Source organism: Rhinolophus sinicus, chromosome X (assembly GCF_036562045.2).
Source record: "Rhinolophus sinicus isolate RSC01 chromosome X, ASM3656204v1, whole genome shotgun sequence".
Classification (NCBI taxonomy): domain Eukaryota; kingdom Metazoa; phylum Chordata; class Mammalia; order Chiroptera; family Rhinolophidae; genus Rhinolophus; species Rhinolophus sinicus.
Window position 1 is genome coordinate 41,738,965 of NC_133768.1, and position 24,426 is coordinate 41,763,390.

At 45.8% G+C, this 24,426-nt stretch overlaps 1 protein-coding gene across 1 annotated transcript; it reads left to right on the forward strand.

Annotated features, from left to right (window-relative positions):
* Nucleotides 1-2,581: 2,581 nt before the first annotated feature.
* Nucleotides 2,582-24,186, forward strand: GPR173 (G protein-coupled receptor 173). The gene is made up of 2 exons (XM_019717702.2): nt 2,582-3,254; nt 20,077-24,186. Exon 2 carries the CDS (start codon nt 20,174-20,176, stop codon nt 21,293-21,295), a length of 1,122 nt encoding a protein of 373 aa, XP_019573261.1. The 5' UTR covers nt 2,582-3,254; nt 20,077-20,173; the 3' UTR covers nt 21,296-24,186.
* The last annotated feature ends 240 nt before the right edge of the window (nt 24,187-24,426 follow it).

A 24,426-nucleotide genomic window follows, 5' to 3' on the forward strand; every position in this document is an offset into this window, starting at 1 on the left:
GCATATTATTTGTCTTTCTCTGTCTGACTTATTTCACTTAGCATAATAACCTCTATGTCCATCCATGTTGTTGGAAATAATAAGATTTCATTCTTTTTTGTGGGCAAGTAATATTCCATCGTATATATGTACTACATCTTCTTTATCCAATCGTCTATCGATGGGCAAGGAACATGGTTTTCGTTTTTTTAAAATAAAAGAATTGTTAATGCTAATGGCTTCTGAATACTGTTAATATTCTGTTTCTTGAACTGAACAGTGGTTACATGGGTGTTCACTTTATAACTATTTGTTAATGTGTATGTATAAATCTTATGCACATTTCTATCTGTATATTACATTTCACACTTGAAAATGTTACATTTTTCAAAAGTGTAATAGTATAGTGTAATTGTATGGTAAAACGTGGCACACTTTCTCCCAATTCAGCGCAGCCTGGACTGGTTAAGCAGACCACAGCAGCCGCACGAAGGTGCTTCTGCCCACCTGTGGTGGATTGTCATTTCAGAGAAAGGAACAGGAAGATATAAGGAACTTTGAAAATCCTCTAAAATGGGCTTATCTCTCCACCTGCTCAGGGAGCTTTTTAATTATAAATTCAATTATTTAATAGTTATAGGATTATTCAGATTTAATTTTTTTCTTGTGATTTAGCGAATTGTGTTTCTCCAGGAATTTTCCCATTTTATCAAAAGTTGCAAAATTGTTGGTATAAAGTTCTTCATAATACTGTCTTATTTACTTTAATGTGTCTGTGGCCCATATTGTAGTGGCCCCTGTAGTGTTCCTGATACTAGTTATGTTCTTTCTATATATTTTTCTGTATCAGTTTCAGGGATTTTTCATTTTTTCTAGTTTTTTCAAAGAACCAACTTTTAGCTTTGTTGATCCTCTGTGTTGTAGTTCTGTGTTTCTATTTCATTGATTTCTGCTCTTACCTCTGTTCAGCTCTCCTTTTACTTTCTTTATGTTTAATTTATTGTTTCTAACTTCTTGAGATGGGTTTTCAGCATTTAAAAACATCATGTTTGAATTTAAGGCTATACATTTCTCTCTAAGGATCGCCTGAGCAGCATCCCACAGGATTTCAGATGTAATATTTTCATTAACTGTCAGTTCAAAATATTTTCTAATTTCCCTTGTGAATTTATCTGTGACTCCCTCTCCAAAGCATGGTGCCCAAACTTCAGTAGGCATAAAAATAACCACCGGAGGGTCTTGTCAAAATCCGGGTTTTGGAACGTTATCTCAAACTTCCTAGATTAGTATTTCTGGGAGTTAGGCCTGGGGACCCACATCTCACAAGCTTGCCAAGGGATTCAGGTGCAGGTGGGCTGCAGGACCACAGTTTGGTAGCAGAGCAAGAGTTTTTTGAGGGCAGAGAGAAGTCTGATTCCCCCGATCACCGGTACCCACCATTGGGCTTAGCATAAAACATGTTTAAAAAATGGGTGAACCAATGGGTATGGGAAGAAAGGAATAAAAATTGCTTGTATCAAGAGAACTGGAATTTTTGAATGCTATAAATTAGGGGACCCACTATGGCATCTTTGGTCCCCGTTTAATCCATTCAGGACAGAAATACTTTTTCCTTGTCTTCAAATCTCTACCTCCCAGGCTTTCTCCTCACCTGTCCCATTCTGCTGTCCTGAAACGTGGCCTTAGTATGTGTGCCTGCCTGTCTAGTGGACCAGAGCAAGTAGGGGTGGCACAGAAGATGTCCTGAGAGGGGATGTTCAGAACTGGGCAGCCCTCCCTCCCCAGCCTCCCCAACCCAGCCCACCTCCAGGCCTTACTGGGAAAATGCCCATAGAACCCATTCTAAATAAGGTTATCTACCCCACCTCTCTGAACTCTATGCATCCCTCCCATCTCAAAGCTTTTGAAAAACTTCTGCAGGACCTTTCTCCCCCAGCCTGACCCCAGATTTCCCACCCCTGCCTCATCTGCACTTGCAGCTCCTGTGAGTTACTCTCTCAGCAGCCTCTTGGCCACCTCTCCCCACCTCCACACGTGGCTCTCTGGAGCATCTCAGAAAGGCGGGAGTCTGACTTCTCCAGCCAGCTATTGTCCAGGCAGCACAACCGCCACGCCAGTATCCCCACCCAGTCGGCCAGCCAGCCAGCCTGCTGCTCCCTGGCCTCGCCAGCCTCCCCTCCCCACCCCGCCCCGCCCCAGGGAGGACCAGGCTGGCTGCTGGCAGTCTCCCTGCCTGCTCAGCCTCCCTCCTTCTCTCCCTCTCCCTCCTTACCTCCCTCCTTCCCTCCTCCGCCCGCCCCTGAGGCAGGGACCGTGCAAATCGAGGAGAGGGGGGACAGACAGGCAGGATGGAGTCCAGCTTAGGGCTCTGGGCTCTCAGCTGATGCCTCATCCAGGCTGAGTGTCCCCAGCATCTTGGGACCTGGATTTGTGTGAGCTGCAGTGGTTCCCAAGCCTGGAGGGTCCCTCTAGCAGGTCTGTGGTGCCCCCGTTTTGCATCAGGACCCCCCCTCGGATGCTCTGAGCCACCCTCCTCAACCCGGATCTAAAACCCGGGACACAGCTATCAGGCCAGCCTCTCTCTCCACCCCACCCCCTCTTTCTGGCGTCCATCCCCTCCCTAACACCACCTCTGCTGCTGCCTCTGGCTGTGGACCTTCACGTCTTCCCCATCCCCTCCAGGCCTAGGGAGCGGGCTGAGCCTGGATGAGAGGCCCCTCAGCCCGGGGCTCTCCCAGGCCATGGCCCGAGTGCTCCCAGGGAGGAGCCCCGAACCCTGAGCATCTGCTAGAGGCTTGGCAGAGGCCCCGCGGGGACCGTGTCTTCTGAGGACAAAAGGCGGCGGCCAGCAGGCAGACAGGGGGTGGGGGGAGGGAGGGACCGGCAGCCAGGCGGGCAGACGAGTAGCAGGGGCCAGCGCTGGCCCCCCTCCCAGCTTGGCGGTGGCATGAAAATGGGGATGGGAGTGTGTAGTGGAGGAAGCACCTGCCCGGACCTCCACCTGCCAGCTAGCTGGGCACCCCAAGGCTGTGTGCTGCCCACCTGGTGTTCCCCAATATTCCCGGCCCTGCCCAGTGCACCCCTCCGGTGCCTGCTTCCCCTGATGTCTGCGATTTAGACCAGCCCAGCTGTATCCACGGCAACAGAAGCAGGAGTGTCAGTGGCCGCCAGATCACTGAGGGCCCCACAATGTGGCCTGGGCTGTGATTTCTCCTGGGTGAGACAGCTTGAGCTCCCTCCCTGGACTCCAAGACAGCCCTGCTGAAAGAGCCCAGGTAAGTAGTCAGCATATCTCTACCAAGGATGGGGGTGGGGTGGGACTTCTCTTCTGTCTCCCCACACAGATTTCAGAGTCTCCATCACTGCCATACTCTGTCTCTCTGTGACTCTTAGTGTCTCTCTCTCTCTCTCTCTCTCTCTCTCTCTCTCTCTCTCCCTCTCTCTCTCTCTGCTCCCCTCCATCACAAGGGCTACTTGGGTGCACCTAGAGAGTCCACTAGCCATCTCCATCTTTCCCAATCCCAAATGTCCCATGAGAAAGGGAACCACCACCTGTTTCCCCACACAGGGTCTGTTTTTATCATTATGGTTGCGAGGCTGTTAATATTTCCTTGTGTGCTAGCTGTGGAAGGCATGCCTGGGAGCCAGCCATGCTCCCCTCACAATGCCTGCACCCTGGGCAGGCTCAGCCTCCTGCAGCTGCCTCCTCTTCCTCCTCCACTCTCCTCCAGGTTCCTTGGCTTGCATGCAGGGTGTATGTTTGTGTCTGTCTGTGTGTATGAACAGGTAGGTGGGTAGACATGACAGAGAAGCTGCTCCTAGCCCAGACCACCCCGACTCCTTTTTTCTTTCTCCCCTCCCTCCCTCCCTCCCTCCCTTCCTCCCTTCTTTATTTCTTTCCTCCCTTCCTCTTCCCTTCCTTCTTTCCTTCCTTCCTTCCTTCTTTCCTTCCTTTTTTCCTTCCTTCCTTCCTTCTTTCCTTCCTTCCTTCCCTCCCCTGCCTCTCCCCACAGGTAGCAGACTTTTGCTCACTCACCACTGAAGATATTGCTGTGATTCCCAGCTAGGGGGAGGAAGCCACTGTAGGGCTAAAAGGAAGGTGAGGTGGGGGTGGGGAGCATTTCTAGGCCCTAGGCTGCCTGATGGCTCTGTGGGGTCAAGGACTGTGTCACACAACAACCTGCAGGGGCCAGACACAACATGGTCATCCCCACAGTGTGGGCCCCAGCCTCCATCTATCTATCTCTGTCTCAGAGATCCATGTTGTGTGGGGGACACCCCCAATCTTATGGCTTTGTGCATGGTGGCCAGTAGTCCCTATGACTGGAGGGGCAAGAAAGCCTGGTACATGGAGAACATGGATTCTCCAGGGACACTTCCCCCAACTACTAGCTCTGCAACTTTAGTGATAGCAGGCCACTTCCTAAACCTCAGTTTTCCCATCTGTCAAAGAGACTTTCATAATGGGTGTGTGTAGTGACTAAATGAGTTGGTGCATGTAAATAAAGAATGTGCATGGAAGTGGCCCTAAAGCAATGTCCGCAAAATCTCATGGTCAATATTGTTGCTGATTATTCGTGATTAATATTTTTATTGATTATTGGGGGGAGGGACTGATCCCTCTTCTCCAGGGTCTTGGCCGAGATGGGGAGGACAGTAGGTAGGCAAATGGGTGGGGGCGGGGGTTAGCAAAGGGGAGATGGGAGCAGCTCTGTGTTGTTACTTCTCCTTTGTAGGGAGTGATAAGTGGTGGCTGTGGGCAGAGCTTCACGCGCCCACCCCACTCTAGGCTCCTTTTCCTATACTTGCCCCTGTCTGTGTGTGTGTGCGCACACACACACACATACACACACACACACACACACACACACACACACACACACACACACAGAGGCTTGCCCCCACCCTCTGTGAGCTAGCTGAAGCCTGGCTTGCAGCCTGCAGCATTCCTGGTCCTGGTGATGTATGCCTCTCCATGTTGAGGGGAGACTTGGCAAGAGTTTGGCCTGTGGTCAGTGGTTGGCAGGGCCTAGAGACAAGGCTGAAGCCTCTGAGATGGCAGGGCTTTGGGTAGAGCTGGGGTGTGGCCCATGCAGCAACCAGACCTGTGGGGGTCGGGTCCCAGGGAGTTGCTAACCTAGAGCCTGGGCTGTGGAGATTTGGTGGAACACTGGGTCAGGGGTTGGTGGCTGGAAAAAGGTCCTTAAGGCCTGGGACGAGGAAGAAGGGCAGACAGGGGTAGGGTTTGGGGGTTTAGAGTAGACTTTTCTGAAGAAGCATTTGGTGCGGAAGGGAAAGGACCCAGCCTGTGGTCCAGAGGCATCTGGCCCTCAGCGTGGGTGTATATGTGCAACTGAAAACATGTGGCTGTGTGTGTAGTCTGCGTGTATGTCTGTGTGTGTGTGTGTGTGTCTGTTCATGGGCACTGTGGATGTGTATGAGCCTGTGTGTGTGAGCAGGCCATGTGATGGTGAATGCAAGTGTGGGGGTGTTTGGGTAGGCTTGTGTGTATATAGGGGAGTGGGTATGACTTTGCATGTCTGTCCGGTTGAGCAAATGAGCATGTTTGATTCTGAGCCTGAATGAGGATGTGTTTCTCTGAGTCAATAGGACTGTTTAATGGTTATATTTGTGTGTGGTATCAATTTGTCTTTGAGTGTGCATGGCTGATTGTATATGTATGAGTATGAGGGTTTCAGAATGCCTGGGTATGCATATCCAGTTATGTGAATACCTAGTTGTATCTGATTGTGTATATTTGTGTGTGCTTATGTGTGCATATGTGTGTAAGTGCATCTAAATGGTATGTTTGTGAGTATAAGGGCACATTGCATGTCCATGAGTGTAGGGCAGGGTATGTGCATATGAATATGTTTCTATGTGGGTATGTCTGTCACATATATGTATTAGTAGGCTTGTGTGTGACTGTCCATGTGGATTCTCCAGCATTTTGAATTATGTATCTTTCTGTGTATGCATGTTTGAGTACATTTTGTCTGTAGACAGACCTATGGATCTACATCTGATTGGGGAAATGTTACTGTAGGTGGTCACACTAATATAAGGAGAACTAATAGTGTGGGTAAAGGAGAGTGTGTGAATACATATTTTGTGTATAAAAATACATTTTGTGGGTATGCCTACGTGTGCACATCTGATTATGTATACAGGTATGGCTGGGGAGATGTATGCCTGTATGCATATATATGCTCAAAAGGCTGCATGTGTAGGTGGATGGATGCATTTGTGTATATGTCTAATTGTGTTTGTGGGTACACTGTTATGTGTGAGTGCATGTCTGATTGTGGTATGTGTGAGTAACTACATTTCATAATACTTGAGTGCACATGTCTCATGTATTTTGTTTGAATTTCTGAGTGTGAATGTGGATATGTGAGTGACTGAATGTGTACATTGTGTATATGCTAGTATGTGTTAACATCTGGCTATGCATTTGAATGAACATATCTGTATATTTTCTGTGTGTTCACACGCATCTTAGCGTATCTGTGAATATGCCTGTGTGTGTGCCTGTCTGAATGTACAGATATGTGACTGTACCAGTTTGTACAGTTCTAATTATTTGCGTATGTGTGTAGTGTATATATACCATTGTTTGTTCTGGCACGTATGTTGTGGAACAGTGTAAATGAATGTATGTGCATGCCACTCTTGGCCTATAAGTGTGTGTTTGTATGTGTAAGGATATCTTTGCATGTCTCTGTGATGAGTTTTATCAATGCTTCTTGTGCGGATGTACAAGTATGTGAGACTATGTGACTGTTCTTCTATGTGTGCATGTGTGCAAACATATCTTTGTGTCAAGTCTGTCTGGTAATGTAAGTGTAAATGAATCTTCTTTTGTTTGCACAGCTTCTCATATGGGTGTATGAACATGTGAGAATGTACATTGTGTGCATATCTGACTGATTGTGTGTGTTTTGTAAGTACATTTGTGTCTCCATGTCTGATTGTATACATAGAGGAGTGATGCTGTACACGCCTATGTGCACGTGATTATGCTCATAGGTGTACGTGCCCAGTTGTGTGTGTGAGTCTATGTGCGTTAGACTGTCTCTATGTGAATGTATCATCTCATTGACAAGCATGTGCACATCTGGGTGTTTATATGTGTGAGTACATCCATGTGTGAGTATATGTGAATATGTTTATGTGGTCATGTCTGGGAGGGTGTGTGTACACATTTGGGAGCTCATCTCTGTGTGTCATGTTTGTGCCTTGTCTCGTTGGGTACAATACAGAATCTGCCTGTCTGTGGCCATGTGTAAGTATGCTTGTGTGTATACCTGTGTTTGTGAGTGAATATATGTCCTTCATGGGCATTATGTCATGTGAATGTGTGCCATGCATGTGTGCCTATGATTGAGAGTAAATAAATGTGCACATGTGGGACCAAGTGCAGTGTGAGTGTGCATTGCTGTGTGTCTACGTGTAGGGATGAATTTAGCTATTTGTGCATGTGCCCCTCTGATGGTATGTGCATGAGAAAGAGATCTACTTGGCCTTGAGCCTGGGCAGATAGGCCCTATGACTAATAGGATAATAAGGAGGGTACTTACGAATTTGTGTGATGCTCTGTGTACCCCATCATGTTTATGTGCATGTCTGAGGGTCAGTGGCACTCTGCTAGACCATGTCTGGTTCTAATTGTGTAGACATCCAACAGAATAGCAAGCTCTAACACCTGAGCAATCCATGACCCCCTTCTGGGGCCTCTCTGGCCTTCACCATGTGCTGGGTTTTTGTGGGGATCTCAGGATAATTCCTGTCATCATTCATACTCAAGAAGTAGAAACCAATAATATTGTAGTAACTAAGTATCGTGGTGGTAGACTTATCGGAGGGATCACTTCATAGGTTATATAAATATCTAAGCACTATGCTGTACACCTGAAACTAATACAATATTGAATGTCAACTGTAATTGAAAAAATAATAAAAATAAAGAAAAATATAAAATTAAAAAATAAATAAAATAAAAGAAGTAGGAACCAATCATGACCGATGTCCTACTAGGGAAGGGGGTCTATGACCTCTTTAGAAAAGAATTTCTTGAAACACAAAGACCTCCCTTCCCACCACCCCACCATCAAAGGCCCAGGACAAAATGGCATTGTATGGTGTGTAGGGTTGGTAAATGATTTTCACAGAGAGCACCCAAATTATGCCATCCAGACAGAAATCTAGATGTGAATGTATAAGTGAAGGTATATCTGGGAAGAGCAGTGTGTGTGTGTGTGTAGGGGTTGGCTGCTATATTTGGAGAGAGAGAGAGACAGAGACAGAGAGAGAGACAGAGAGAGAGAGAGAGAGAGAGAGAGAGAGAGAGAGAGAGAGAGAGAAGGGATCTGGATTGTATGTATGGAAGAGAGCCTCGGTGTTTCTGGCTAGGGTGTATATGAGACATTTGGGTATACAGGTATCCCCCACTTTCTAAAAGTTCACCTTAAGTCACTACCCTTTCACAAAAGACCTACATTGGTAAGGTAATGGCTTTTTCGTAAAAGCCAAGCGGCGTAACCTGAAGTTTCAGACAGCAGGGGGATACGCTTCCCTTTACACCATTTCATAGGAGCACTCTACTTTTGGATAGCAGGGGAAACCTATATTTGGGAAGGATGAGTGTGAATGTGGGTGTGTGTACATGGTGTGTTTGTGAGGTACTATGAGAGCATCAGCCTATTTGGATGGAGGATGGTATGAGTGAGACATAGGGTGTGGCTGTGTGGGAATATGTGTGAGGATGTTTATATTTGAGGGATATATGGGTATGGGCGTATCTGGATGGTGCAAGAGAGAGTGGGCGGGTATCTGGATGATGTATGTGTTTGATAGTGTAGATGTATCTGTGTTGTGTGTGTAAGAGAGGATGAAGGTGTTTCTGGGTAGAGTATGTGTGTGAGAGAATATGGGTATATTGGGGTGGAGGGCATTCAAGTGTGGGGTATATCTGGATAGTTTGTAGGTGGGTGAGAGCACAAATGTATCTAGGCAATGGAAGTGTATGATGGAGTATATCTAGATGCTGTGTGTGTGTCAGAGAGAGAATTTGGGCACATATTGGTGAGGGTAGGGGTGTATGTAAATGTGTATATAATTGGAGGGCATTGTGGATGTGGAGGGTTGTACGTGAGAGTGTGTGTGAGAGAGAGAGAGAGAGAGAGAGAGAGAGAGAACATGGAAAAGTGTGAGTGTATATGAATAGGATTTGTATGTGAGTGAGTGTCTCAGGATTATGTGTAGGTGGGTATCTGTGTGTGGGGATGTATTTAGGTTTGGAATTTGTGAGCATGAGTATCTGGGTAGGATTGTGTAAATGTAGTGTCTTTGAATGGTGTGTGTGTCATTGTGGGTGTGTCTTGATACTGTGTGTGAGACATTGTAAGGTGCCTGGGTTGGGTATGAGGGCTCTCGGTTGGGAGGGTGAGTTTGAGTGTATCTTAATGTTATGTGAGGGTGTGAGCATACTGAGTGGGGAGTTTGCATAAATGTGCCTGTATCTGGGTGGAGTGCCTGTAAGTGTAGGTATATTTGAGGTGTGTGTTTATGGGGATGGGGGTGTTTCGATGGGATGTGTGTGAGAGTGTGGCTGTGTCAGTATTGGGTGTGTATATGAAAGTGGGTGTATCTGAATAGTGCGTGTGAGAAAGAGAATGTGCACCTACCTGAGTTGGGGTGAATGAGTGGGTGTATCTAAGTAGGATGTGTGGGGTTCTCTCTGGATGGTGTATGTGAGAGAGATGGTGTTATCTGGGTGGTGTGTAAAAGAGAGTGTGTATAGCTGAATCTGTTCAGGGTGTGTGAGTGTATCTAGGTGGGGCTGTGTGCTCATCTGGTTAGTTGTGTGAGAGTATTTTAGTGTATTTGGGTGGGGAAAGTATCTGAGCACGCGGGTGTATCTGTGAGTGGGGACTTACCTGAATGTGTTGGTGGTGTATCTGGGTTTTTGTGTGTTGATCGTGTGGGTGTGTCTGGGTGTGTGTGTGTGATTGTGAGTGTATGAATGTATGTATCTTTCGTAGGACATCTGTACCTCTGCTGGGGTGTCTGTACGGATGAGCACATCCATGTCTGTGTATGTGCCTATGTATGTGTGGCTGTTTGTACCTGAGTGTGTCGGTATGCTGCTTGTGTGTGCATGTGCTTATGCTAGAGTGGTGTGTATTGTATATGTGTATGAGGTGAGTGTGTTTCTACATGTGAATAAGTTAGATCTGCAAGGTCTCTGGAGCCAGGCTCTGGGTTGGAATCCTAGTTCTGCCATTTATTAGCTGTGTGGCTTTGGGCAAGTCATCTAACCTCAACTAAGCCCCAGTTTCTTATTTGTAAAGTAAGGGTAGTAATACAACCTATTTCATAGGGTGAGGATTGGATGAGTTAATATTTGAAAAGTGCTTAGGACAGTGCCTGACACATAATGAGTCCTCTGTGCCATATATGGTATTACCTAGCACTATAATTATTGCATGTGCTGACGTGTAAGTAATAGTATGTGTCCACCTGCCAGTGTAAATGGGGTAATTTTTATGTGCATATTTGCTACATTAGCTGTATCCATATGTATATGTGAGGGATGAGCATATCCTGTGTGTATGTGAGAGTGTGTTTGTACATAAAGCTGGGTTTGTAATTATATATGTCTCACCGTGTATATAAAACCATGGGGGTATGAGAAAGGAAGTGTGTGTCTAAGAGGTTGATAGAGAGGGTTTGGCCCTGAGTGTGTATTTCCCAGTGCACACTCACCTGGGTGTCTGAGTGCACACACTTGTATCTATAGTAGTGTTGTGTCCATGTGAGTGCGGGTATTACCTGCATTGCTGGTACATCTGCATATGTGAGCATGCTTCTATGTGCATGCGCTAGTGTGTTTTTACCTGATATGTAAACAGGTTTGTAGGGGTCAGGGTGTAAATGTGTGCTTGTGAATCTCTGTTGTGAGTGTCTGTAAATGTAAGAAGGTTGGTATCCAGGTTTATATGTGATGATATGTGTGTAAAAGATTTGTGCCTATCTGGCCATGTAGTAGGATATGTGTGTATCTGCATTGTGTGAATGTATGTGTAGGTATAAATGGGTGTGTGCATCTGAGGGTTTGTGTCTGTCTGTGTTTATAAGCATCAGTGGCTATGTGGGAGTAAAAGCATGAGTCTGCTCTGCTCCACATGCCTGCCTGCGTCTGTGTGTGTAGCAGTAAGCCCGAGCGATGTGCCTGTATGTGTAAGCATGTCTGTACTGTGTGTATATGTATGTGTGCCAGGGCAGATTTATATACAGTATGCATATATACCGTGTTTCCCCGAAAATAAGACCTAGCCAGACCATCAGCTCTAATGCATCTTTTGGAGCAAATATTAATATGAGGCCGGGTCTTATTTTACTATAAGACGGGGTCTCATATAATTATAATATAATATAATGCCGGATCTTAATTATTGCTCCAAAAGATACATTAGAGCTGATGGGCCGGCTAGGTCTTATTTTCGGGGAAACCCAGTGTATGTGTGTGCGAGGGTAGAGTTTGTATAACATAGTAGGTTTTAATCTCTTAGTGTAAGAGCCTAGGGTGGGGGAGGGCATGGATCTGTAGGATATGAGCAGGACTTGCCCTACGTCTGAATGTCATTTCTTACATCCGTGCATGCATGATTGTGTCTAATAGCATGTAGGTCCATATGATTTGATCTGTAGGTGTATGTGTCTCCATGTGCCCATGTGAATGGTGAATATGTCTCTGTCTAGGCCTGTATTTCTGTAGAAGGGTGTGTGTGTGTGTATGTGTATGTGTTTTGTATATCTTTGCATGATTTGCTGGTAGGTGGGCACCTACACATGTGCCTATTTCTATGTAGAAGAGAAAGTGTGTGTGTGTGTGTGTGTGTGTGTGTGTGTGCATGCATCTGATTGTACTTATCAGCTGGTATAAGTCTAGATGTGAGTGCAAATTTGAATCTTCATGTACACATGCGCCTGTGTGCACATATGTATCTGTGTGTTCTAGTGTGTCTATGCAGTGTGCCTAGATGTGAATGTGTTAGGGCATTCATAACTTAACACACAGAGAAGGTGAAATATGTGTGTGGCACACTGGAGTAAACTGAAAATGATTTAGGGGTACTGGGGCTTGATGAAAAGGAATTCCTTACATTTTCATTATATTATACAAGTTGTGGTAAGAAAAACAAAAATGCAGAGTTTTAGGGAAGTTATTAAATATTGAATTTGTATACAACTTTCAAATGAAATCTTTTCAGAAGTTTTTCATAGCACACTTAAGCTCACTTCTGGAACCATAACTTTTTTTACTCACTCATGCAGATTTGGTGCCCACTGCATGCCCACTTCTCCTAGCTTTTGGTCATGACTGACTTGATTTATTTATTTAATTCATTTATGGTCATTTTCATCATGATTTGGTACATCAGTCGGTGCCGAGCATAGATTTTCTACATCAAATTATTGTGTTTCTTTGTTAAAAACATAATAATAAAAATAAAGCAAGAACTGTTAGTTTTGACATGGAGATAAGCTTCCATCTTGCCACTTCTTGATCTTGGAAGGCATGTTGTTGAAGGTAAGATCCATTCCATGGAGGGTGTTCAGGCACCGTTTGCCCTAATGGCCTCAATAATTAGCTTTAATGTATGAAACGTTAGCTGCATAGTTCTGCAGGTCAGCAAAACTCACCTCAAAAGCATGAGCACTGGAGTTATCAAGTACCATTTGTGTTTCTCTGAAGTGTCAGATGTAGTTTCTAGTGTTGAATATGGCTGGTGCTTCCACATCATACCAACCTTTCTAAAGAAGTGGAACGACTGTTTGTTTGTTCATGCCTCCCTTTTTCACCTCCCTGTTATAACTCATTTGTTCTTGCCATGGCCAGGCAGAGACCCAGGTTTTATACTTGAAATAGCTACATGAGCTCTTCTATCTCTTGGTAGTCACCATCAACAGGAAACTGCTTACATAAGTAGGTGGCAGCAAATGGTCAAAGAGTATTTTTTTTTTATTGGTTAAAACTCCTTTCTCATCAATAAGCAGAACTTGAATAATTCGTAGTCTGAATTTTGTGCTTCGAAGATGGGATCCTTCTTTAAATCTAACGCCTCTTTCTTTTCTTTCAATTAAATGTGATGTTGAAATTTCTTGTAACAAATGCTCATGAATTTTTAATCCAACAAAAAAATTTCATTTTGAGTATTTTAAAATAATGATGATGCTTTTCCTCTAAGTAGACACAGACATTGCTCTATTCATCTTAATAAGTCTTTTTTAGTATTCAACTTCTAATGCCAACTAAACATCACCCAGGGAACCATACTTGACCTCACTTCTAAGTTGAATTTTGGCTTCGAATCCACAAACCTTGTCAGTATACTTTTATATATTTTTGAGTGTTTTTAAAATTTTTGATGTAATTTTATTTATGTGCTCAAAGAGCCATTTGTTGAAACCAGTAAGCATCAAGTCTGCAAAGTGAAAATCTTTCACAAAGAAAAGCTGAAAATTTTCTTTTAGCCTGTAAAGGTTTTACAAAATTCTTACATACTTAGGTTTAAAACAAGAGAGAAGGGTGTACTGATCTCAATGCTTCACAGAAAGCTGACATGCGGGTGAGAAGTGACTTGGATTTAATTAAATTCACCTAGTATCATTTACTGTGGAAATTAGACCTACAGGCAAACTTTTATATGGTGAGGGCGCCTCAGTGAATGAATCTACGTGTTTTCAGACCAAATTCTAGATATAAAGTTCCTGCCATCACAACAGTGGCATCCACAGACTTATGCCGAGTTTCCATGATATTTCAAAATATTCATGTATCACTTTGAATATTTCACCCTTAGTTTATTTTGGAGCATCTTGCATTTCTCTTTGGGATTTCTGAGTAATATTATGAACTAAGCACAGTTAATCAACTTCTAGATATGCATCAATATAAAATGAAAACCCTTTTGATTCAGCAATAATGTGTCATCTTGATGTCCTTTGACCTGTCGTCACTGTGTCTCTTAATAGCAATAATTGAAAATGGCCCCTTTCCTATTCTTTTTACCTTATTGGCTTCAAATATAGTGCGGACAATTTCCTGTGAGACTGCTAACATGTGAGATTCTACTGGGGGGGGAGGGCATCTTAGCTTTGCTTGTTAATCATGACACCCTGTCACTAGCTGGTTGAGTTCCATCTAAGAATGTTCCAACCCATTTAATTAGTAAGCCTGGTTTCTTAATTTGCACTTCCTGTTGCTTTAAAAAGTCGAAATCTTTCTCTGTGTGATAGAGTGTTTTGTGATGGGTTGGCCAACATAGCCTACTGGGAAATGAAGTTTCTTTTGATAACTTTTCCACACAAATCAGACATTTAGGCTGAGGAAGGGATGACTAATTGGGCAGCTAAATACAAATTTGAGACAGTCCCTAAATTGCTTAAATTAGGGGCATCCTGCATTTTTGGATGGCGGGAGTGGGGACTACTGTGTTTGTCTTGTGAGTCTCCTGATTTTCCAGCTTTAATCAAAATCTCCATTTTGATAGGAAAAACATCTTTAAAAGTAAATCTACTTGAATATAAAGTATTGAAGGGGTCAGCACATCTTTGTGACTTCTGAAAATTGATTTTTTTCAAAAAACAAAATGTAAGTCTTCTGCATTCTTAAGAAAGCAGCACTCTGAAATAACCATAAAGGTCTAGCTTTCCCTTTAATGAATCAATTCAATTCAACTAAAGTCAGGCTTCATTCATTTATTGACAAATATTTTTATTTAAAAACAAAAAATAATTAATTATGAAATTCTACCAAGAATCAGATTTGGCTTATTGTTAGTATTAAAAGCCAATAGCAAGTAAATCGATAAATAAACCAAGAAATAATAAAAATAGTATTATTGTAATGTTTTTAAAAGTGTTCTTTTAGAAATACTGAAATACTTATGAAAGAAATGGTATAATAGATATGTTTCAGAATATTCTGGAAGTGGGGGGAGTGCATGAGGTAATAGGTGGAACAAGGCCCTGTGAGTTGATCATTGGTGAATCTGGGCAATGGGTGCACTGAGGTTCATTACAGGATTCTTTCTACGTTTTTATGTTTCAAAGGTTCTAGAAGAAAAAAGTTTCTTTTATAAGGAAGTGTTTGGATCCCTAATCCCATATAATGCTAATAACAGCAACAACCACACAACTCTTCTATTTTTGTAGAAAAAAATTGTGGAAAAATAAGAATGAGATCAAATTAAAAGTAAAACAAACATTGCACATGTATGGGGAAAACCAAAAAACCTCACTGATGATGACCAAGTGGCAATCAAAGTAATAATCATACGATCTGGGATGTTTCAACAGGAAGAGGTCCAAACACCTTTTCACATGGCCCCTACAGCCCCATCTTGCTCTGGCCCTCTGCTGTGGCACCAGCCAGACAGCTCTGCGAATGTTCCCACCTGTGTGTGCAGCAGTTGGCTGGTCTGTGCACACGTGCGAGGTTGTCTCTTGGTGTATACCTGTTGCAGGATGTGTATATCAAGTAAGTGTAGCTGTGTATTGTGAGTAAGTTTGTGTGTACACAGTTTTTCTCTTTGTGTTTGGTTGTGCTTGCATATTGCTAAGGGGCGTGTGTGTGTTGGAGTTGGTATACTTCTCTGCATAAGTGAGTGTGTCCATGAATGGGTATCTGTGTGTACATGTGCTAGGAGTACATATCTGTGTTGGTGAGTGCAACTAATTGATGTGAGAGGATTTGGATCAGTCAGTCTCTATGTGTTAGTGTGTGTTAGAGTATGTACATGTGTGTATATGTGAGAAGTTTTTTACTTGCCTATTTTTCCTCCATGCAAATATATCTGTGGGTATCTGAGGGCAATTCTGCCTGTATATACGTGTGTGTGTGTGTGTGTGTGTGTGTGTTAGGAGTTATAATTTTGAGTGTATGGGACGTTGCACATGTATATGTTTAAATGTGTGTGTCTGTATGTGAGTAATTCTCAATCCTCTTATATCCAGCACCCTCTTTTATGTAACATATTTTGTAACACCCCTTTACTATCTAGACATGTAGTTCTTAAATAATATAACCTCTCTGTACATATAATTTCAAAAGAAAACCCATATAGTATTTTATACAATAGCCATATTGTATTAACTCTAATACAAATAAATAAGAAATAAAAGGAAAGTGATTTGTAAGAAAATAATTTGTATTTCAGTATGCAAATGCTTGGCCATGACACTCCCCAAGAGATTCAATGAAATAATTAGAGGCGTGTCACATAATAAGTAAAGGTGGATTAAGGAGAAGGGGAAAAATCAGAAGCTGCCCCTTGCAGACAGAGCAGGAAAGTGACAGGCAAAGGCCTAAGGGCGAGATTTTTCTGAAATAGTGAACAACCGAAGGAAAGTGCTCCACAAAACAAAGTACAGTCTCCTGTGGACTTATATAACAAGCCACATTCCTGGATAGTTCAGGATACCTTAAGCCCTCGCTTAACATCGTCGATAGTTTCTTAGAACTGTGGCAAAACAATGTATAATAAAACCAGTTTTGCAATAGGCTAATTGATATAAACAACAATTAAGTTCCTACAGCATCTCATTAACTTATAACTAAACGACATTGAATGAAACATTATTCAGGGACCTGCTGTATATTAAAAGCAGGGGAGAAATTGTATTTATCTGTGAAATAGAGGTAGAGTCTAGGTTCAGTTCATTACAAGTCCAAAATCCTAGGGGTTGTGGGACATGTGTGCGCTGTGTGGGAACCCTCGCCCTGGACCCCTAAATGTTAGAAGGACACCCTACACCCCAGCATTGTGACAACCAAAAATGGACCTACAAATTTCCAAAATGGCCCCTAGGGGGCGGTAACGCCTTTGTTAAGGACGAAGCACTGGCGTTTAGGCCGAGTACAGTGTGCCAGTGTGACTGAGGCAGTGTTCAGGATATGTCCCTATGTGCGATCTGGTTGCTGTCCACAGGTCTCCATTGCAGTAGGCTATGTATCTGTGAGTGTGCAGGTATCTGTGTATCTGTGTCTAAGGGTGGCTGGGCACGAGCAGGTGTGTTACGTGCATGCACACACATCCTTAGCCTCTGATGGGTCCAGGCTGTGGCTGCCAGTCTTTGCTCAGAAGAACCTTCTTCTCACTTATTTATACAATCGCCCCAGCTTTCTAGGCAACACCAGTTTTGTTTGCTTGCTGCTATTGTTGTTTGGGTCTTTGTTTTGTTTCAGTGTTTGTTTTTGTTTTCACCAAGACTGGGCTACACATTGTCCACCTTCTTGGTCTTAGTGTGTCTCTCTGTGTCTCCATCTGTCTCCATCTTTATTTCTGCCTCTCTCTGTCTCTGCCTATGCCTCTGTCTCCGCCCCGTCTTTATCCGTCTCTCACCCCCGCCCCCATCTCTAGTTTTCTATATCTTTCTCTTTCTTTCCTGGCATTATCCCTCCCCTTCTGTCTATCCACTTCAATATTTCAATATCTGTCTGTCTGTCTGTCTATCTATCTCTATCTCTGTCTCCCTGTTTCGCTCTCTGTGTCTATTTTTTTCTCTTTCTCCTCTCTGTCTCTCCTGCTCTCTCTGTTTCTCTGTCTCTGTCTCTTTTTTCTCACTCTCCTTTTCTCTTCTTCCCCTTTCTGTCTCTATTTCTATCTCTTCCTCTGTGTGTAAGGCTTTCTCTCTCTCTCTCTCTCTCTCTCTCTCTCTCTCTCTCTCTCTCTCTCTCTCTCCCCACCCCCACACCTGCCTCCCTTCCACACTCTTCTTTCTCTGTCTCTCTCTGCTCTTACATTCAATTTCTCTTTGTCTCTATCACTTTCCCCCTGCTTTCCCTCAAGGCTAAGGAGTGTGTATGCGTGTGTGTGCATATTTACACACAGTAGCTGTCTGTCAGCTGGTCCACAGTTATGTGGGAGCTATCGGCTTTGAGGGGCCAGCCGAAAGGGGCCCGCCAACCCCCTTTCTCCTGATCTCCTGTCCCAACAATTTCTCTTGGCCTACTGGCGCTGGCCCTGAGACTTCAGGGTGCCATGCACTACCCAGGCTGCTCTTTCAGCAAATCCTACCTGGATGCCTAAGGCAGCCCTCCCTGCACCACCAGCTTATTTAGTCCCTCAACCAATTGATTCACAGCTTTGGACTGAGAGCCTACGATGTGCTATGCACCACTCTTCTAGAGGAGAGAGCATGAGTCTCCAAGCCTTGCCCTGTGGAGCTTTTGTTCTTATAGGGAGAGGCAGACAATAAACTAGATTTTAAAAGTAAATTCTACAGTGTGTTCGAAGAGATAAATTCTAGGAGAAGATATAAAGTAGGGTAAAGGGCATGAGGGTGCTCTTATTTCTCACCTGGGTGACTGCAGGAGCCTCCTACATAGTTTCCCTACTACCATCTTCACCTCCATGGTCTGTGCTCCTCACAGCAGCAAGTGGGGTCCTGTTCAATCGTGAGTCATATCACGTCTCACCTCTGCTCACAACCCTCCCATGGCTCCCGTCTCACTCAGAGTAAAAGGCAGAGTCTTCGCCATGGCCCACGTGATCTGGCCTTGCCACCTTTCTGACCTCACCACTTTCCTCTTGCTCACTCGGTTCCACCAACAGTGGGCTCCTTGTGCTTCCTCAAAGGCACCATGTGCGGTCCCACCTCAGGGCCTTTGCTCTGGCTGTTCCCTCTACCTGGACTTCCCTTCTCCCAGATACCTACATGGCTAACTGTCTCACCTCCTTCACATCTTTGCTCAGATGACACCTCTGTGAAGCCTTCCCTGTCCACTTCATCTAAAATTGCACCTCCCTTACCCCTACACTTCCTATCCCCTTTCCCTCCTTTTTTTATTTTTAGGAACTTATCATCATCGGGCCAACTATACTTGACCTCTGTACCTTCTTTATTATCTAGAATGTCAACTCCACAAGAGCAGGGATCTTTGTCTGGTTCACAGCTGTATCTCCAGTGCCTGGCACACAGTAGATAATAAATAGTTTTTCAATGACACCTACATCTGTATATTCACACATACTCTCCACCTCACTTAAAATAAAAACCTAAGTCTTTGTCAGGTCCACAGCACTACATGACCTGGACACCTGGCCCTGGACACCTCTGTGACCTCACCTTCTACTACTGTCTCCCTCGCCTGCCCCATTCCAAGCACACTCCTTTTCCTGCTTTTCCTTGAGCAGGCTAAGCACATTCCTGATCATGAATAAAGAAACCTATTTAATGAATGGCTACAAACAAAATAACAAAAAGATAACATGAAATAGAGTAGAAATTAATGGGGGTACATTAGACACAGACTTAGTACTGTTTTGTGAAACTTTTGGTTCAGCTGTGTGTGCACGTGTGTGTGTCTCTGTGTGTACCAGGTTGTGATTTAAAATATATTTCTTACTATGGGTGGCAGTCAGAAAAGTTTGAAGGACATAACTGTAGGGCTTTGAAAAGAGGGAGAAGAGCCACACCAACATCCCCGCCCCACAGACCCACCAATGGAGGAAACAGGTAACGAAGGATGTTGACAGATTAAGCGCCCTCACCCAGAGAGGAGGGGGTAGGAGCAGCAGTGGGCCAGGGACAGGGCCTGATACCAGCTGGGAAGCAAGTGGGCGGGTGGGGCTGGGTAGACACACTAACACTGCCCTTTCTGTTTCTTCCTCACCTTTCCATCTGTTTTCTCTTTTCCTTTCCCTTCCCATTCCTTCCCTTCCCTTTCTCTCCCCTCCCCTCCCCTCCCTTCCTCTCCCTCCCTCCCTCCCTCCCTCCCTCCCTCCCTCCCCCCCCTCTCTCCTTCCCTCCCTCCCTCCCCCCTCCTTGTCTCTCTCCCTCTCTGTCCCTCTTTCGTGCACCTTCTTTCCCCCTTTCCTTGTATCTCTGGTTCTGTCTCTCTCTATCTCTTCTTATTCTTTCTCATCTCCTCCATTTCTGTCTCATTTTCTATCCATTTATATATTTGTCGCCATTTTCTGTCTCTGTTCTATCCTTTCTCACTCTCTGTCCCTGTGTATGTGTTTTTCTCTGTCTCTTCTGCCCTCATCTCTGTGCCTGTGTCTCCCTCATTACCCCCATTTGCAGGTACAGCCCAGCAGGACAACTGATGGAGTCCCCCGGCGCCCATGAAGTCCCCAACTGGCTGATTCCGTAGGGCTGGGAGCAGCCCCTGCCCCTCATTATGGCCAACACCACTGGGGAGCCTGAGGAGGTGAGCGGCGCACTCTCCCCACCGTCAGCATCAGCTTATGTGAAGCTGGTGCTGCTGGGACTGATCATGTGCGTGAGCCTGGCGGGCAATGCCATCTTGTCCCTGCTGGTGCTCAAGGAGCGTGCCCTGCACAAGGCTCCTTACTACTTTCTGCTGGACCTGTGCCTGGCCGACGGCATCCGCTCTGCTGTCTGCTTCCCCTTTGTGCTGGCTTCTGTGCGCCACGGCTCCTCGTGGACCTTCAGTGCACTCAGCTGCAAGATTGTGGCCTTTATGGCTGTGCTCTTTTGCTTCCATGCGGCCTTCATGCTGTTCTGTATCAGTGTCACCCGCTACATGGCCATCGCCCACCACCGCTTCTACGCCAAACGCATGACGCTCTGGACATGTGCAGCTGTCATCTGCATGGCCTGGACCCTGTCTGTGGCCATGGCCTTCCCACCCGTCTTCGATGTGGGCACCTACAAGTTTATCCGTGAGGAGGACCAGTGCATCTTTGAGCATCGCTACTTCAAGGCCAATGACACACTGGGCTTCATGCTTATGTTGGCTGTGCTCATGGCAGCCACACATGCTGTCTATGGTAAGCTGCTCCTCTTCGAGTATCGTCACCGCAAGATGAAGCCAGTGCAGATGGTGCCAGCCATAAGCCAGAACTGGACATTCCATGGCCCTGGGGCCACCGGCCAGGCTGCTGCCAACTGGATCGCTGGCTTTGGCCGTGGGCCCATGCCACCAACCCTGCTGGGTATCCGGCAAAATGGGCATGCAGCCAGCCGGCGGCTGCTGGGCATGGACGAGGTCAAAGGTGAAAAGCAGCTGGGCCGCATGTTCTACGCGATCACACTGCTCTTCCTGCTCCTCTGGTCACCTTACATCGTGGCCTGCTACTGGCGAGTGTTTGTGAAAGCTTGCACCGTGCCCCACCGTTACCTGGCCACCGCTGTTTGGATGAGCTTCGCCCAGGCTGCCGTCAACCCGATCGTCTGCTTCCTGCTCAACAAGGACCTCAAGAAGTGCCTGAGGACTCATGCCCCCTGCTGGGGCACAGGAGGTGCCCCGGCTCCCAGAGAACCCTACTGTGTCATGTGAAGCAGGCTGGTAGGCAGACAGGCAGGGAGAAGGTCATGGCCATCATGATGGGGCCAACAGAAAGGGAGGGCTGGAGCCCCACACAGGAGCCTTTCTTTCTGAGCTCCAGCCCAGCCCCTTGAACCACCCAGAATCTAGGCACCTTTGCCTATACCGCCCCCCCCCCCCCGCCCCGCAGGATGGGGGACTGGGAAAGAGGTGTTTCTAGTTCTAGGGCCTGTCTCCGCTGCCTCCTTTTCCACTTCTACAATCTCTCTCCTTTTCTCTCTCTCCTCTCTTTCCTTCTCTCTCTTTCTCTCTCGCTCTTGCTCTCGCTCTCTCTCCAGTTCAGAAAAAGAAAACAAAACTGAATATGCAGGTTTTTCTACTAACAGCTGAGGAGACAGGCTTTCTTGCTTTAATGTCTTTCCTTCTGACATTGTCCAGAAGGGGGAATTTTGTCCTGTAAAATAGACTTCCAGAGCTTTTCTGGCCCCCTCTGTTCCCACACACCCTCTCCTTCCAAGTCCTTTAGCAAGACCTGGATGTTTAGGGAGAATTGATCTGTTGACAGGAAGGACCAAAGGGGGTGCAGGGTCCCTAGGGAGCAGGGATGTTTAATTGCTATGTTGTGTACAATGTTGTTTTAGGCTAACCCTGGTCCCAAGCCCGGTCTCCTCTTGCTTCCCACCATGTCCAGACATCCCAAGTGTTTCTTGAGCATCTGTTTGAGAAGCCAGGAGGGGAGGGAGAAGGGCCTCAGGATGTCCCAAGCTAGGTGAAGAGCAGGATATGAGCTGCACGCCTGGAGCTGAAGAGACCTGAGCTTGGCTGCATTCTCTCAAGCTGCCTCCGGGATCCCCAACTCTTCTTCCTGAGGATGGAAATCCACTCCAGCCCCACCAGGGCTGATGTGGGTGCCATACAGGCAGGAGCAGCCCCGCAGGGAAGTATAGGGAGAGAGCCAACCTCCCCAAAGTAGCTGGATCCCAGAACCTGGCGTCAGAGCGGAATTCAACCCCAGAATTGTCTCCTGGGTTCATGCTACTCTCCCTAAGATGAAAATTATTTTGGGGCCTTGGTATCTCCTAGTGGTATAAGCTCCAAGGCACTGTGGACTTGAGTCCATTCCTATCTGACCTCTTTGTCCTCCTCAAGCCTCAGGGGCCTCAAGCCCCTCCATGGTAGCCCTTGGTCTTCTGTGCCCTCAGCCCCCTGACTTCCTTCCCATGAACAGTCCTTCTCCCCGTTCCTCCCTCCACCCTTACTTCCCCACAATGTGGAGCAGACTGCAGCCAGATTGTCTAGGTGGGAGAGCCCCAGCCTCCCTCCTAGGGCAGGGTCCACTCTCGTATAAGGTCAAGGCCAGTTCTTGTGGACTGGGGAGCCAAGCTGGCACTCCTTTGCCTGGTCTTGCCCAGGTTCTCTGTCCCCTTCTCATTTCCTGGTGGAGGGGGGGATCTGTATTTATCCACTCCCTCTTTCTCTTCCCTTAACCCTTTTTCCTAAGCTCCCGCTCTACCCCAAATACAGACCCAGAACTGGGGAAGCCTTGACCCCAGAAGAATGAGGAGGGCACTCTAGGCAGGAGAGATATTAATCAGCCTGGTTGTGGAGTGGCCCTGGAAAGGCAGGCCAGAGTGGCTGAGAGGCTAGGGGTGGGGGGATACCTGTTCTCTCAGTGATAGTGATGGGGGTGCCTTTTCCAGGAGGTGGGGTGGGGGGTCCAAAGGGGTGGGAGTAGATAGGGTACATTTAGGAGGGTTTTCCTCCATTTCTTTTTTCTAACTGCCTGGATTCACCACTGGATTTTGTAAATGGAAAACTGAAATGAACAATGCTATATTGGATGTTTTCTCTTTCTGACTGTGTATGTGTGTGTGTGTCTGTGTGTGTGCCTGTGTGTCCTGTCTGCGTGACCACATGTGGGGAGGTATGATTGAATAAGACAGTGTGTGTCTGTGTGACTGTGTGGGGTGGCACCCCTGCCTGGTACACACATATGAGCAAATGCCAGTATGTGGAGACATATATAGCACGCGCGTGCACACATACACATATGCACCTAATTGAGAGGAAACAAACGAGAGTATGTGCCCGCAGCAGGAAGTAGAGTGGTCGGAGGGATGGAACTTGAAAAACGTGCATATGGCTGTAGCAAGGGGATAGACTCCCATCTCATCAGATCTTCCTCCCTAGGCCCAGGCTCTGAACATAGTGGACAGGATACTTGAGAACCCCATCTCTTCCCAAAGCCTAGCGCCACGAGGTACCACTCCCAACTCCTGTATCAGTCTCCTCTCCAAAACCCAAACAAGGTGTTCCTGAAACTGGACCACCATGGAGAATGGGGACTGGGAATTAGGGATCCAACTTGGGGGGGGGACTGAAGGGGTTAGGAGATGCACCCCCCCACAAAGTAATGGCTCCTGGAGGGGCTGCTCATTCTGGGATGGGAGCCCTTCTGAAGGATCCACTGTACACAGCTGGGACTTTGGTAGCTTTGACTAAATTTGGAGGGAGGGATGTCACAGTGTGTGTGTGTGGTGGGGGAACCCAAGGCTGGGAGTCTACCCAGCCAGCCTGCTCCCTGGGCACTGAATTACTTTACTATTTATTTACTTATTCTCTCAGGTGCACAGAATTGAGTTGACCACACTCCTCAATTCTTGGCATACTATATCATCATTGATCCATGTGAAGCCCTTTTGGTCTTTAATTTTATTTTGTCCCCTTCATCACCCATCCCTGATCCCATCCCCCCACACACACACATAGGCAACCCCTCGCGTGTATTTTACGTGTGTCCTTCCAATCCACCGTTCATGTGTTTATTTACATATATGTGTATTGTGGAAAATATATGGTATTGTTATGTGTTTTAATTTACATAAACAGTATTGTACTATAAATCTTGTTGTTTCTTTTTTCACTCAACATTCTGTTTTTGAGAGATCCAGCCATGTTGCCTTATGTAGATCTAATTCATTCTAGTGGTCCATCTTATACACATATATCACATTTTTCTTATCCATTCCCCTGGTGATGGGTCTCTAGGTTGCCTCCAGTTCTCTGCTATCACAACAAGGCTGCAATGGGCAGTTTCCTACACTTCTCTTTAGGAAAGCCTCATTTAGAGAAGAGGAATCTGA